General features: G+C 45.5%; 1 protein-coding gene across 5 annotated transcripts in view; it reads right to left on the bottom strand.

The window, feature by feature from the left end:
* Positions 1 to 15,014, bottom strand: part of PITPNM2 (phosphatidylinositol transfer protein membrane associated 2) — a 124,108-nt gene that overhangs the window by 63,152 nt on the left and 45,942 nt on the right. For all 5 annotated transcript variants that reach the window (XM_058037149.1, XM_058037144.1, XM_058037147.1 and 2 more), the window contains exon 3: positions 271 to 444. In XM_058037149.1, the coding sequence (XP_057893132.1) occupies positions 271 to 348 (78 nt within the window). In that variant the 5' untranslated portion in view covers positions 349 to 444. The remainder of the gene's footprint in view (positions 1 to 270; positions 445 to 15,014) is intronic.

The following is a 15,014-nucleotide window of genomic DNA, read 5'->3' as shown; positions in this document are numbered from 1 at the left end:
ATGCCCCACAGCTTGATCCCTTGCAGTAGGAACCCACACACTTGGGCTGAGTGGTTCCACAGGAACAGGTTTGTGTTTCCCCAGCCAGGTCAGACAGAGCTTCTCCAATTTAAGCAGAAGAGGAAGCAAGTCAGAAATTGATGTTTGTATTACTTTCCCCACTGCTCCTTTAAAAGCAAACAGCGAACCCCAAATTTAAAGCTTCCAATGCTGCAGGAATTGTCCCCCAGAGAGCCCCCAGAGGCTGCAGGAGCACAGGAGGGTCCTGACCTGGATCATGTAGAGCTGGGCGATGCGATATTCTTCCACGCTCATCGGGAGAGGAATGCGATATTCCTTTATGAGCATTTTGGATACCAAAACCTCTTGGCTGCTCACAAACACAATCCAAAAGCTTTTAGTAAAGGCTCCTTAAATAATGGCAAGGAAATGCATCGAGGATCCCTGAAACAGACAGAAAGGAGGGGGGAGGAAAGAGAGAAGTGGTTATTTTCCATTCTTATGGCACAACATCCTATTTAGGAAAAAAACCAAAAACAAACAATAACAGGCAAACATTAATTTTTGTAATAGCTATAAGCATAATAGCAGAGAGAAGAATCCCTGGAGTGCTACCAGACCTTTGATTTCAAATTGAACAGAATCTTTCAGAAGAATTTTTATTTGCTTCAGGGGATACCATCAAAGCCATTACTCTCCTGACCTTTGCCTTAGTATCAATCAGACTTTCATATGCAACAGCATCTCCACGGAAGAGATGTGACAAAAGCTCCAAATGAATAGGCAGATCTGCTGCTGCCCACAGTCTCCAGTGTCAGCAACACACTGGAGATGCATCCTCTCAAAAGCATCAGGTTTTATCCTCTCAAATTCATTTAGCAGCAAGAAAGGGCAATTATCCAACTTCCTCAGCCCTCAGTAACAATCTGATGAAGAAAGACCATTGGATTCTAAGAATAAAGACAGCAGAAATGTACATTTTCCTCCTGCTTTATTCTGAATTATAGTCTTGGTAGGACCCTTTCTTTTTGCACCTCCAAAACTGTCTGCTGGCAAGATCCTCCTGTCACTTCTGTCAATGTCAGGCTCATTTTTACACTCCCACTGCATGAGAATACAGTCAAAGATCAAACTGCAACAGAGAAAAATTCCATTGTACCCCACCTCAAGGCACTGTAACAGAATTACTAGTTAAGGATTCAGGGAATACAGCATTTACTATACCACAGTTAAAGCAGGAACTTTGCAAATACCTTTAATACCCCCTATGGACTGTGGATAAAGACAATAACTTTATATAAGGAAGGGGGGAATAAAAGAATGACTGTGAGGAGAAGAGAACACAAGAAGCAAAGTCTGTTATCAGCCCAAGGCAGCCTGGGCAGGATCTGGTGATGGCTCTCACAGCACATAAACCATTCACTGGGCTCCTTCTTGTCACCAAAATCCACCTTTCTGCTGTGCCTGCTTATTGGACATCTTCAGAGAGAGCTGCTGGAGCCAAACCAGCCCCAAGCCCTGTGACTGGTAGAAACAACCAAGAGAACAAACCCAACCAATTTATCTTGTGGATTAAACCACGGCGTGGGAATCAGGAAACCGCATGGCTATCAGCAGCCCTTAGTGCCAGCCGGTGTTTGCACAACACTTCACCGACCTTTTACGAGCTTTAGAGAGGCTCAGGCACGTGCCCATGGTCACAGACAGGGACAACATCCAGTGTTTATAACCCAGGTTTGCTGTGATGGCTCTGCCAGAGCTGAGCACATTCAGGGACACTGCCCAGGGGACACCCAGCCCCATGCCATGGTGCCCCCAGCTCAGCTCCCTGTGACTGCCACATTTCCAATCTGGCACTAAAGCAAATCCACCCCAGACCGACTCTTCTGGAATAGTGATCCGTCTGCTGCTGCATCATCTAAACAATTTATTTCCAAATTCAATTCTCTGCTGCATTTTATTGCTGTCAGAGCAATCTGTGCCCGTGGATGGGGAGGATAAAGAAGTCTCTGCTATGGCAAAGCCTGTAGAGAATAATTCTGGGAAAACTCTGCTTCCCTACACTGCCGAGCTCTGCAGAGAAGTGTGTGCATCCAGGATTTCCTCCATCAAACTAATCCTCCAGAACAGGTGGAGATAATCTCATTAAGTGGTTTTTAATTAGTGTCATGGCAAGGAACAACAGTTACCATCAGAGGATGGATCTCAAGGATCAGATCAGCAATGGTGCAACTCCAGGATCCCAACTCTTGGAGCTGATGGCAGCGGGAGACTCAGCTACACATCTTGAGCAGTTTGTTGTGCTTTAGAGATCTTTGAAAATTAGATTGAAAAGCTTCTCCCCTTGTTCCCCAAATGCTCTGAAAGTGATTCTGCTCCATCATAAGGACATCAGTCACATCTGTCCTTGCTACTTGCTAAAAATGGGATAGTTCTATTGATTGGAAGAGATTAATAAAACAAAACATGGAACCTGAAAAGCAGTAAAATGGCAAGAAACCTGTACCAACATGGAAAAAATGTGTTTATAATGAAGTTCCAGTCAGGTAATAATTCAGATGGCTGAGACACAAGAGGGTTTATTTTATTACAGACTAAAAATCCCAACATTTTGGTCCCAAGCAGGCACAGCAGCAGCCTTGGCACATGGAGCCTGTCTGGTCACAGCACTGGCTCCTGCTCAGCTTTCATGGGAGCTGAGGGTTCAGCATGAACCCTCCTTCATGTTTCTCCTTCCCTGCGGTCAGTGATTAAAAAGCAGCATTTGTGCTCAGCCCACAGGGCTGCAGGCAGCAGCAGTCCATTGGAAGTGCCCACTGGAGGTGCCCCACTCCAGCTACTGCAGCCACCCCTGAGGGTTGGGTAGAAAACAATCTGGAAACACACTGGGCAACACCATAGAGCAAATCCCAACCTCAGCCAAGAGAAAGGCACCTGGGATCAGCAGCCTGACACTCAAGGAGGCACAAAGAGAACAAACCTGGCTTGTTTGCCTGGTTTTCAGCCAGACTGGCAAAGAAAAGTAAATTATCGAGGTATGTTTGCAGCTTGGGTTGTCTTTGAGTTGAAAAGAACCTGTTCTTACCCCTGCAAGAGCAGTGGAGCCCAGGTATCAAACCATGAAATAAAACCATGGGATTTCACCAAATTCAGATCTGGGGGAACACCATTCCAGGTGGGATGGAGGTGCCAAAATGGCCCTTTCAGACAACTCACTGAGGATGGTGGCCTCCTCCCAAAATCCTGGGATTTCATAGACAATCAAAGACCACTCATTGTATTGTCTAAACAAAACACAAAAGTTTGCCTGCAGAAATGATGGGAGAAAGGAAAAAGTGCTTCTGGAAGCAGGGGAGTGACCACAGCTCTGGCAAAGGGGCATCAAACCCCAAATGTGTCCATGGCACTCTCTGCACCCAGCCCATTGCTGGGAGCAGCCAGAGGTGTTGGAGCTGCTCCACGTGCTGGGATTAGCAAACAGCCAGGGTTTCACCACTGGATTTTGGCTACACCAAGCTGCACTTTCCATGGACCTGCCACACCCCTGTGGCTGCACAACTGGGAGATGCAGAGGCTGTTTGCAAAGCTCAGCCTGCAGCTGGCTTCCCAGCAAGAGGCAAGCACAGTGACGCAGGACATTTCCAGACTGGCTGCTGCTCCTGCTCCAGCCAAGTGGCACATTTGTACAGCCCCTTATTCAATTTATACCCCGAGCTGTAGTAACTGGGAGAGCCAGGCGCATAATTTTATACCTCAATTATTTTAAAATCAGGTTCTCAAAGCATCATAATTATGCTGCAGAGTCAATATCCTGCTGAGATGAGTCAGGTCCTCCTCTGAGCCATTGCTCCAGGCTGTCTAAAGGCTCATGCACAGCCTGCTGCTTTTACTTCCCATTTTAACAGTCTCCCTCACAACAACAAACTCCCTAAAAAAAGTGCCCGTGCTTTAAAATCAGGGGAGGATTATCTGGGTCTGCAGAAGCTGAACAGACCAAGAGACCCAGCAGAATATCTCCATTTAACCCATGAACTTGGCTCACTTTGGGAGTGTCTGGGCAGCCTCCCTGCTACTAAGGGAGGTAGCAAAGGGCTGATAACAACTGACAGCTCGTAATTAAGGAGTAAGTTCAGCGTGTGAAGGGTGGTTAAACTGTGCTACTGGAATGCTGGAGGCCAAATCCCAGCCAGGCTTCCCAGGCTAGCCCCGAGGAGATGGAAACTGAGTGTGACAGCAGAATCCCAGCTCCTCGAGGGGGTCAGGGTAGCAGAACCACTCACACTGTGGGTTCAGGCTACAGAAGAGCTGTTATGACTCTTCCCAGCTGTCACCTCAATGACAAATTTTGACCAGCTCACTTTTTCCATGCTCAGGCTGCTGAGCAGAGCCTTTCAGGGCTGCAGGGAGCAACGCCCCAGCAGCAGGGACCCACCTCAGGCCATGGCTGCTGCATTCCCTTTGCAACAGACACGACAGAGAGCAGCTATAATGAGCATTTTCCAGCCTCTCACAGGAGGTTGATTTTATGCCATTGTAAAGTTAAAAGGAAAACCCATCATGGAGGCTCACACAGCAGCTGGTAGCAGAAGCAAGTCCCAGCCCCAGGTCTCAGGTTCTCATCACCCACTGCCTGCTCAGGGCTGTGCTCTCTGGAGAAGCTGAGAAAAGTCTCCTCCATGAAAGAGCACACTCGTGAGCTAAGGATTGATATTCTTGACTCAGCTGTTGAACATTTTTCCCTGCAATATTTTCACATCACCAAGAAATTTAAGATAATTAACAGAAACAACTGTAAGAAAACCAAGCCAAACCTGTACAGGCAAAAGGATGAGGGAAGGCATTACCTGAAGACCTCACCTATCTCCCTAAAGACCTTCCTTAGGCTCTCTGTATCACTTTTATCCCTCAAGAAGATGCTTTCTTGAAGAAAGCAGTATCAAAGAGATGTCAGCACTGATCCCAAGTGGATCTAACACTTGGACTTTGAAAGCAACACCAGGCTTAGCAGCCCAGCCACCTTCCCTCTCCTGCAGAGCTCCCTGGAGGAGGACACAGCTCTGCCATGACTGGAAGCACTGCATCCTTACTGTGCTGGGATTTATTTATGCCTTCAGAAGCTGCAGCATAAATGGGAAACAGAATCCCAGGGCCTAAGTCAGCAGTTTTCAAAGGCAGCCTCGGGCTCACACCTTGATTAATGCGGCAGTTTCCCTCCTGGCCCAGAGCAGTCTTGCTCAGCTTCATCTGTCCAGAGTGGCACTGCTGCAAAGACCATTCCCTGTCACTCTGATCCTGCTCGTCCACAGCGTCCCTGCCTCTCAGGAGCTTTCCACGAGTACCCACAGAGCCTGGCTGTCTGGCCAGCCTTGCCTGCCCAGCCCTCTCCAGGAGCTGTGGCACACAGGGCCCAGGATCCACCACAGGGACCAGCACAGCCTGGCATTTGTCCTGCCCACATCCCACAGCTGGCTCCACGGGAAGGACACAGGACAGAGAGGAACTTCTTGGTCTGTGAGTGCTCAGCACACTCTAGGCTGGAGTGTGTCACTGTGAATCTCTCATGACTGATCACTGCTCTGTAAAGGTCAGGGGCAAACACAATTAATGAGGCTTTTCCAAGGAGATGAATAACGAGTGCTCGTATTTTACCATTCCCTTCTCTCCCCTCCTCACCCAACCCCACCAAAGTGATCTCTCCACTGGGACTGTTTCAAGCCATATCTACACTGGAAGGTCAAAAGGCCTCAACATTTCTATTTAGTAGCTCTGTGGCCACAAACCACTCATCACTACTCTCAAAACTGTCTCTCTCTCACACACACATGCACTAAACTGAAGATAGAGAAGAAGGCTTTGAAAATCAGCAGTTTTCAGTTTTCATAGTGTGAGTTGTACCTGCTCACTGACAGCTAAGCAGATTTAAAAACTCATCAGGCCTGGGAAAAAAAAAACAACAACTGATCAAAAGTTAAAGCTCCTTAAAAGTGCACAGTTCACACGCTCTGGCTCCAAGGCCACTGTGTCAGTGTGTGACTCTGGGCAGGGTCATTCATCCTAATCCTCCATCTCATCTGTCACATCTTCACTCATGCAGATGTTTGCACATCCCAGTTTCACGGCTGAGCTCAGATCCCATCCCACGGTGAATCAGCAGCTGATGAACAACTGCAGTGGTGTGCACGAGTGTGACTGTGTGTTAGTGTGACCCAGCCAGGCTCTGGGTGCTGTTCAGCCCTCCCAGCCCATTGGGTGCTCCCAGAGTGATCCCAATGGAGAGGTCTGTCCCATTCCAGCCCTCCTGGGCCCACTGCCTGCAGCACAGCCAGGACACAAGGAAAGCACACACATTTGTGCAAATCACCTTCCCCAGGTGCAGGGCGAGCTCCAGAGCCCTCGAAGGCAGCAGCAGCACAGCGAGGGGCTGAGGACAAACACTGCTTGCTAAGACAGGGTGAACAAGTTGCATTTCCAGTACTTGATCTTTTTGCCATTATTAGATCCAATTTGACGTCACTTATAGAATTTAAGAGCTCATTGTAAAGTAGACGTTTATTACAACTGAAGGATGGAAGCAGTCCAAATGCAATATAGCGACACTGGAGCTATTAAATCTTGTTATAGTTCACTGGGCAGCCAAATACTGGCTTGAAGCATCGTGAGGAGAAGGGGAGGGGGGAAAGTAACACCACAGCAAAGCGTGCACAACACCCACCACTTTTTCTGATTAAACATTCTCGGATATTGTGCTGGTTTTTTGTACTTTCCAGTCCTGTTACTCCTTCAGCACCTGGCAGAGGAAGAACTGACTACTCCCTTCCTTCTGCTCTGTAAGGGATGGTGTGGTGCAAGGCCAGCCAGCCCTCCCCATGCACACAGGGATTCCAGGGGGATCAGGTGAAGTCCATCAGCTGAACTTTGGATGGAAAATTAACATTTCAAGCCCTGCCGTGCCTGGAGGTTATGCAATAATGAACTAATAACGAAGCCATTAAAAGAGCTAATAAGCACACTTGAGCCACAGATGAGTTCAGAGGGAAAGACAAACCAGCCTCTAATCCTTTTGCTGATACTGAGGATAAAGATGAATATTAAAAAGAGCACTGACATTAAAGTTTAAACGTTTCCAAGCAGTCTGCATCAGGAGAGCAGCCACAAACCCCAGTGTCCTGTGGCCAGGCTACTGAGCCTGGTGAGCTAAAGGAACTGGGCAGACCCTGCTTTTAATGGGGTTGCTCTTAGTCCAAGACTCAGCATTATCCACTGAAAACAGGCCAACATTTCACACACAAATACATAAATATAGAAGTGTGATACATATATATATATTTATATATAGACACATATATATAGACATACTTATATATACACACACAGGGAAACAAAAATAAAAGCAGCACTGACAGTGTGGCAAGTACAGCGTGCTGGCTCAAAACAGACTGAAAATTGCTGGCAGCTCATTAAACTACTGTAAAGAAAAATCTATGGAATGCCACAGGCAAACAGCATGGACAGGATTTTTCTTTGGTTGGTGGCACATGCATTAGTCTGAAGGGCCACTGGCACAGAATCCTGCACACTGTGGGCAGCAGTGGCAGGGAGAAGGGAGGCAGGCCAAGTTTAAAACCAAAATAAGCATATCTAATTTCCCAGGTAGCCTCCCTGGGAGGTTATTGCATTTACACTTCACAGCTCCAGGTGCTACAATCCCTCTTCCTGACAGAAATCAGGAGAGGGAACAAAAGGGAGCTTGGTGCAGTTCCCACCAGCTGGTCAAGGCTTCACTTGTATTAAGTAGTAAAATCCCAGCCACAAATCCATCCAGGCTCTTAATGTCCATGTCCACACCACCCCTGTTCTCTTTCTCTCCATCAGTGGCTGCACTGGAAATCACAGTTTTCTATTAAAACATCAAGAGCAGAAAGTCATGAAAACTCCCACTCTTTCATCTTACCAGTCACTAAGCATTAAAGTAAGAAATTGAATTGAGAGCAAGGAAGCTGAAATGCAAAGCTTTGTGTATTTCCTGTGAGTCTTGTTCCTACCCTGCTGCACAAGGCACTTGAAAGGCACTCAGTCCCAAAGCCATTACAGCCATATCCCACCTCCCCTGCAATGGCAACCACAGCACTCATTCCCCATTTTATAGCTTATTTATTCATGGGTCTTTATGCTCATCTTTTCCAACCGACAGCCCATTTCAAGCTATTTCTCAATGTTAATTTGAATTTTTATCTCCAAATACTTGCAGATCCACTAAACCTGCTTTTGAGACCAAAAACGCAATTTTGGGATTTGAGTCAACATTGGACAGAGCATGGATTGCTTCCTCAGTACCTCCCCATTCAAACTGAAAAGGGTCATCAACAGCTACTTCACTTTTTCAGTAGTTACAGTCCTGATGGAAAGAAACCCATTTTATTCCCTCATTTATGCAAATATCATGTGGAACAGGAAATGAGCATTCAAAGCTGGTTTAAAAAGATCATTTCATGGAGGAAAACATTGTACCATTGCAAAGGCAATGTTAGAGCACTGTAATACTTCACACTGCTTTCATTAGGCTGAGACTTGCCTTGCCTAAGGGCAAAATGGGGATAAAGGAAATAAGTCCCACTCCATCAGAAGAAACTTGTAATGACACCTAAAATTCTTACAAGGGGAGCAAGACAGACACAGCAGTGAAGGCTGATGAAAAATGGTGCAATTGAGGAGGAAAGCACAGGGCCATTTTGCACAAGAGCAGTAAATGTTTAATATCTCTGTTGTGTCTTTCATCCATAACACCAACAGATTAACAAGGTTTCTGTGGCTGGGTAATTTCTTTGGAGTTTTGATCTTGGAAATCATTACACTAAATATTTTATAAGCGCCTTTGAAAGTTTTTGTTTCTTTTTTTTTTTTTTTTTTTTTAATAAAGAAAAAAGAATCACTCCCTGCTCCTGGACTGCAGCAGGGTAATGAAAAGTGCACAGCTAATCAATACCCACTTTCAGTTCATTAGTCAGCACATTTTGGCCTGGTGTTTTGTTCCCTTCCACCATTCCACATCCCACATATGGAGTGATGGTGCATTTTTAAAGCACCACATCTTACTGCCTTTGCAAATCACCCTTAATGCTAACCACAACATGGAACACCCAGCCTCTAAACACCACCCACACCATTTAGAGGCTTCCAGGGTGTTTCCAGCTGAGCACTTTTGCCAGCTGAGACAGAGGAGGCCGAAGTGCCAGAGCAGTTCTGTTTCTCCTTTAGCCTGGGTAACAAATTGCTGGGTCATTTCTGTCCCTCACTCCTCTCTGAGAAGTCTAAAGAAGGACAAAGCTTTGTCAGCCACTTGGACAGGCAGCTCCAGGTTCCTGCCCTGCCCTGGAGCCACAGCTGCACCTCCACAACACCCAGGACCCCTGCACATGATTCCAAACCAGGGTGCAATGGGCAGTTCAGGCAGCAGAGACCCAGGGGCACTGGCAGGTGTCACCCACATCCCCAGCTCTCACCTCCTCCAGGAAAAACCAACATACTCCTTCCCCACTCTGCCCACTCCATAAAAAACACAACCCAAAGGACACACTGTGATCATTTAAAATAGAGTTGAAACTGGAAACTGAAACCAGGACTTATAAAAAAATAAATTTGAATTCACCCAAGCTAAGGACAGGAGTGGCACCTGAGGAGACAAATGCAGGCACTGGCAAGAAAAGAGGAAACATTCTCTGAGTCACCCACCCAGAGCAGGAGTGCCTGGCTGGGCCCAGCTGAGCTCCCTGCAGCAGCTCCCAGGGCTTGAGGGATACATTAAAGTTCTGCCCTGGCTTCAGGGACAACCATCATTATCCCTCATTTGCAGGGAAATTGAGACATGGGGAGAAAAATTATCTGGTCCAATATTCAGGAGAGAATCAGTGACAGAGCAGATTCAAGATGGGATCCAACTTTTTCCACAAAATAATTTTTTATAAAGAGAGGAGGGAGTGGAGTAGCTCAAGCAAATTCAATTTTCCTCATAATTGGCACGATTCTGCAAGAAAAAAATGTGAAGAATGTTTTTTCTTCTTACTGACTGCCTTTCAAGATATCAGTAATTTCTGCAGAAAATAAATTATTCTTGAAAATATCAAATTTCCCCAAGAGCCCAGAGGTTCTCAGCACACATGTTACCCCCAGAAAAGCCCTTTTTCTGCTGGAAAGCACATGGGAGCTTCAAGACCTTTTCTGTTTTGTTGAAATCTTGGTAGATGCAGTAACTTGAATGAAGACTGGCAGAGCTGTGACACTCAGACCAGCATGGCCACAACCAAACACCCACCAGAAGGGCTACAGACCTCCTGTCTCCACAAATGACAAGGAAAGAAACTCCTCAAGATCAAAAGATGCTCAAACTCTCACTCACAACCATATCCCCAAAACCCCTTGCAAATAATCCTTGCTGGGGAAAATATTCTCAGATGTAATTAAGTGGTGCTCTGAACCCAATTTTTGCATTAATATCTTGGGCATCACAAACCAAACTCACATTTCAGCTGTCAAATCCACAAGACAAAACTTTGAAGCAAATCCTCTGGCCTTTAATTCTGACCCATTTTGCTGAACCCCTCCCGCAGCCCTTCCCACTGGTTTCAGAAAGCCAACCTCTGGCTTCACTCAGAATTCTCTCCAGGAAACAATTCCCTTTTCTACAGAAGATTTCTGGATGTACCGAAGTATTTATCAGCCATAGAGCACATATTGTGGTTTCAGCCTGACAAAGCAAGCAGAGAACTTTCCCAAGGGTGGAATTCTCCTGTTCCTGGAGGACTCATGTGTGGTTTTATTCCTCAAATTAAATGGGATTTCAACCACCTCCTCCAACTACAAATTCAGCTTCACAAGTCCATCAGGGTGTCCTGCAACAAGGTGTCACACTGCACATGTGGGGCAAAAGAAAGCAGTTTAATGTAAATTAAAACAAAAGTAACAAAACCCAAGACCCATTCAAATAAACTTTTCCTTTGTTCCCCAACAAATATCCACATTGTTTCAGGGTGTTTTTTTGAAGTGTCCCTTACTAGACAGTGTTACAAAAGCAAGCTTACTAAGGGTTCAGGCACAAAATTTTCCTTTTCATGAGATGCACCGTTGGATGGAAACCTTGTTCCAGCCTGGCAGCAGCTGAGGAAGCAGAGCACGGAGCAGAAAGTGTCCAACCCCTCGGTTCAGGTTTCAGGGATGGCTCTGACCCAGGGCTGCAGTTCCCTGTCCCAGCTCCTGCCATGGCCTGGCCACTTGTTCCCACCTTGGGAATTTCTGCATCCTGGCTGAGCCAGCTCTGTCAGCTCTCGGATTGCAGGAGCACTGCACAGCCCCACATGCCCTCTGCTAAAGGGCATTACAGCTGTATTTATATCTGACATAAATCTGCTTTGTAAACAGTGACCTGATTCGGGAGCTGGGCTTTCTTAGACAGCCACGTCCAGAGCACACGTGCCTGCTGCTGCTGAGGGACAGCCTCTCAAAAACCCAGAACTGCCAGGGGGGAGACCAAAACCACCCAGAGCTATCCATGCGATATCCATGAAGTGGAACACAGGAGCCAAAGGACTTCAACATTCCAGCTTGGTCACAACATGGCATGAAGGACAATTGGTCTGTGCAAAAAAAAGCTGCCTGCAGTCTACAAGAAATGCAATAACTGAGGGACGATAAAGTTTGGATAGTTTAGTCCAAAATTCACTGCAAATGCTGGCTCACAGTCAAAACAATCAGGAGCTGGCCTGAAAATAATACCAAAGTTCTCACTCCAGGCACTGGACCCTGTTTTCTCATCTCATTTCTATTCTTCTGTTTGCTGCCAATTCAAAGAACTGTGACCAAAAAAAACTCAGCCCATTAGTCTTGTTCTTAGAAGTGTTAAGCTCTTACTTATGAAGTTAGTGTTATCCACTGAGTCCATAAATTACAGCTAAAGTACATAAGGAAGCAGTCATGACATAACCCCAATTTAATCTGAACCAGGCCACCACAGTCAAAGAAGTGTTTTTCAAAATGTTAATTAATTTTTAAAAGAATGGATCAAAGGGGGTTCTCAATTAAAAGAATACTTTAAGGAGACAAGCTAGAGAGGATTGTCCACTTTATTAATACAGCAATTTAACAGCTATTCAACATGTAATAACTTCTCATTAAAAGTCAACCCTCCCCCTTCTCCAACAGATTAGCCACCCATTTGTCAGACACAATACAGCTTCATTAGCCTAAAAATTCCATTTCTGCTCTTCTGCAGATTTGATTTTATTTTCCTTCTGTCAGTAAGCAAAAATCCTGAATGACAGCAAAGTCCAGAAATCAATAACACAAACAGGGCCTTGGTCTTTCAGAGGTTCCAGAGTTTGGGAGAAGCATTCCCAGCAGTGCCAGCAGGGACAGCACACACTCAACTCCTGCAAGAGGCAGCATCAGAGCTCTAGGAAGTCCTTATTAAAAAATAACAGAAACTGAAAGAGGTTACAGCTAAGGCTAATACCACCCAAAAGCTAAAGCAAACAAAAACATTCCAGTCTTAAGACCATTAACAGCCCCATGCCCAGGTTCAGTAAAAATGGACACCTTTGCTCCAGCTCCTGCAGTTTTCAGGAATGAATCCAGACATCAGCAGGATAGGAAGTTCAGGATATATACAGCATTAGCTTCCAAGAGAATATTTATCATGTCACGTGAGACCAGCATTTTTAGCCAACTTGAGAGAAAATAGACAAGCTGCAAAAAATACCAGTCATGACAATTACAAGGAAGAAAAGCAAAGCATAAGCAATGGCAGCACTAACAATCCATACTTTTAGTGAGAAGCTGCTAACAATTTTTTTTAATTACACAGACCACTGCCAGAAGATTATCTCAGTTGCTCAGGTGTGCAATTCGTGTTTCTAGTTTAAAAAAAAAAAAAAAGGTATCAATAATTATGTAAATCCAGGACCTCATCCTCTCTGTTCTGCCACTAAAACACAAGCTTTTGTCAAGAGCCAGCTGCTCCTCCTTCCTCAGGACAGCACTATCTCTTCAGCATTTTCAATAAAATCGATAAAGAACAAAACTACCCAAGAGATAGTGAAAGCTTAACAACTTATCCTAGGCTAGAGGTGGAGAGAAAAGAGCCTGGCGGAGAGGAGCCACCCGTGGGTGAGAATTCTCCCTGGCCATGTGTTGGTGACAGTGGCACTTCCCAAGGCACAAACCAGCCCCAGCTCCTGCAATGAGTAACTGCAGGGCTTGCAGGAGTCAACAGTTGTAACAGAAGATTTATTTTTGTCACTAGAAACAGCGAGGGTGACTCACAATAGGCTCAGGGAGCCTCGTTGATGAGTTTCATTTTATACAGTCACTTTTCACCCTTGGTTCTCAGAAATACAGTGACAATAATGACAATAGAGTATAATAGTCCTAATTAGCTAATGGGAGAGAAAACTTCCAAGTTCCAAACGAACCAGAATTGCTACTTCTAAAAATGCAATGCAGTTGATCCCTGCTGATCTCTGAAATTAGAAGAGAAAGAAGAACGGCCATTCTCTTCTGCACATTCAGCAACAACATCCCCACAGAAAGAACACGAGCAAGAGCTGTTCAGAGCCCTGGCTTCAGGATGATTTACTGCTAAATACATTAGCAGCATCTCCTGCTGACAAAATAAATAGGCCTGACTGTATCAAAAACCAAGCAAATCATCGCCTTCTCAAGCACAGGTTAATGCATTTTTTCCCAGCGATGCTAAAGAGGACAAAAGGACAATGGCAAGCTTTGAAAAGGACTTGCCAACCAAGTGATGGCTCAATAATTACATTTTGGAAAATTTTCCTTGCATTTCACACTGCTGAAGCCAGTCTCAAAGCGACTGAAAGCACCAGCAACAAAGAGAAGCCACTGTGAAACTTGCTCTGTTGACTTGACCAAAGCAAAGGCTGTTCAGGAGAGTGGACTTGGGAACGTCAAATTCAGGACAACCACCACTGCTCTTTAAAGCACCAAAGTTGGTTGGAATCTTTATTTAGGACTAAAGTCCAGTAGCTTTCCTCTGAATAGGGGATCACATGGTAGTTATTTTCTTTGTGGAGGTTATTTTGAGCTGAAAATATTTTCCAGTTCCATGCTGACAGACAGATTATAACTACACTGTTTTACAGCATAATGGACAAGTTTCTGAAGCTTGTCACAGGGGAAAGTAGAGAAAGCAGCATTTTTCTCTCTACAGTATTTATTCCTGTAGGAGTTTACTCTTTCAAAATAAGGTCACATGCTCCTTTAGCACAAAAGGACCCAACTGAGCAGAGCACAGCTATCTGTTCCATTTGTCATCCCAGGCAAGATGAGATAATCAGATTAGCCAAACAGTTACAAATTGCACACATCTGAAGGAGAAGGAAGCAATTTTCTCATATTCCTCGCCCCAGCAATCACCTCCAAGATTTCCAAGACAGCAGTGTCAGCCTCCCCATCACTTCCCAGTGCTGAGCTCCTCCAGGATTCAGGGACAAACTCCTCTGGAAGCCCCATGTCAGCTTGTCACATTTATTGGAGAAAATGGTTTGCTAAGATGATGTGGTAAAAGCCTGCATTAATACCTCCAGAGCTATCCACACGTCCAGCAATGTTCCCTAACAGAGTTCCTGTAATTGGGTTCAAAAACCCTCCTGGGAGAGGCTCCTCCACCCAAACCAACAAGGTCTGGGCGCAGCACAAGGGGTGATCCCAGGACAAAGAGGATCATTTGCTGTGTTCCTGTTGCATCTTTCACCCCGAGTGGCCCAACAGCTCTTCCTGCAGAAATGCTGCCACACCAGGGGCAAGGGGAGCACCCAGAAAGTTGTGGAGCATAAAGAGGTTTTAAAAACAGAGAGAAATCAGCAAAGATTGGTATTTGCACCATGGGCAGCTGTCTCCAAAATCCCACCTGAACCCCTTGTTTAGGGTTTGGGGTGCCCTCAGACTGAAGTTATCACATTCTAAAAGGGGAAAGGGATTAGTTAACTAAATTCCTTTATTCC

The sequence above is a fragment of the Melospiza georgiana genome, chromosome 18 (genome assembly GCF_028018845.1).
Source record: "Melospiza georgiana isolate bMelGeo1 chromosome 18, bMelGeo1.pri, whole genome shotgun sequence".
NCBI classification, from domain to species: Eukaryota; Metazoa; Chordata; class Aves; order Passeriformes; family Passerellidae; genus Melospiza; species Melospiza georgiana.
This window is presented reverse-complemented; position numbering and strand designations above follow the sequence as displayed.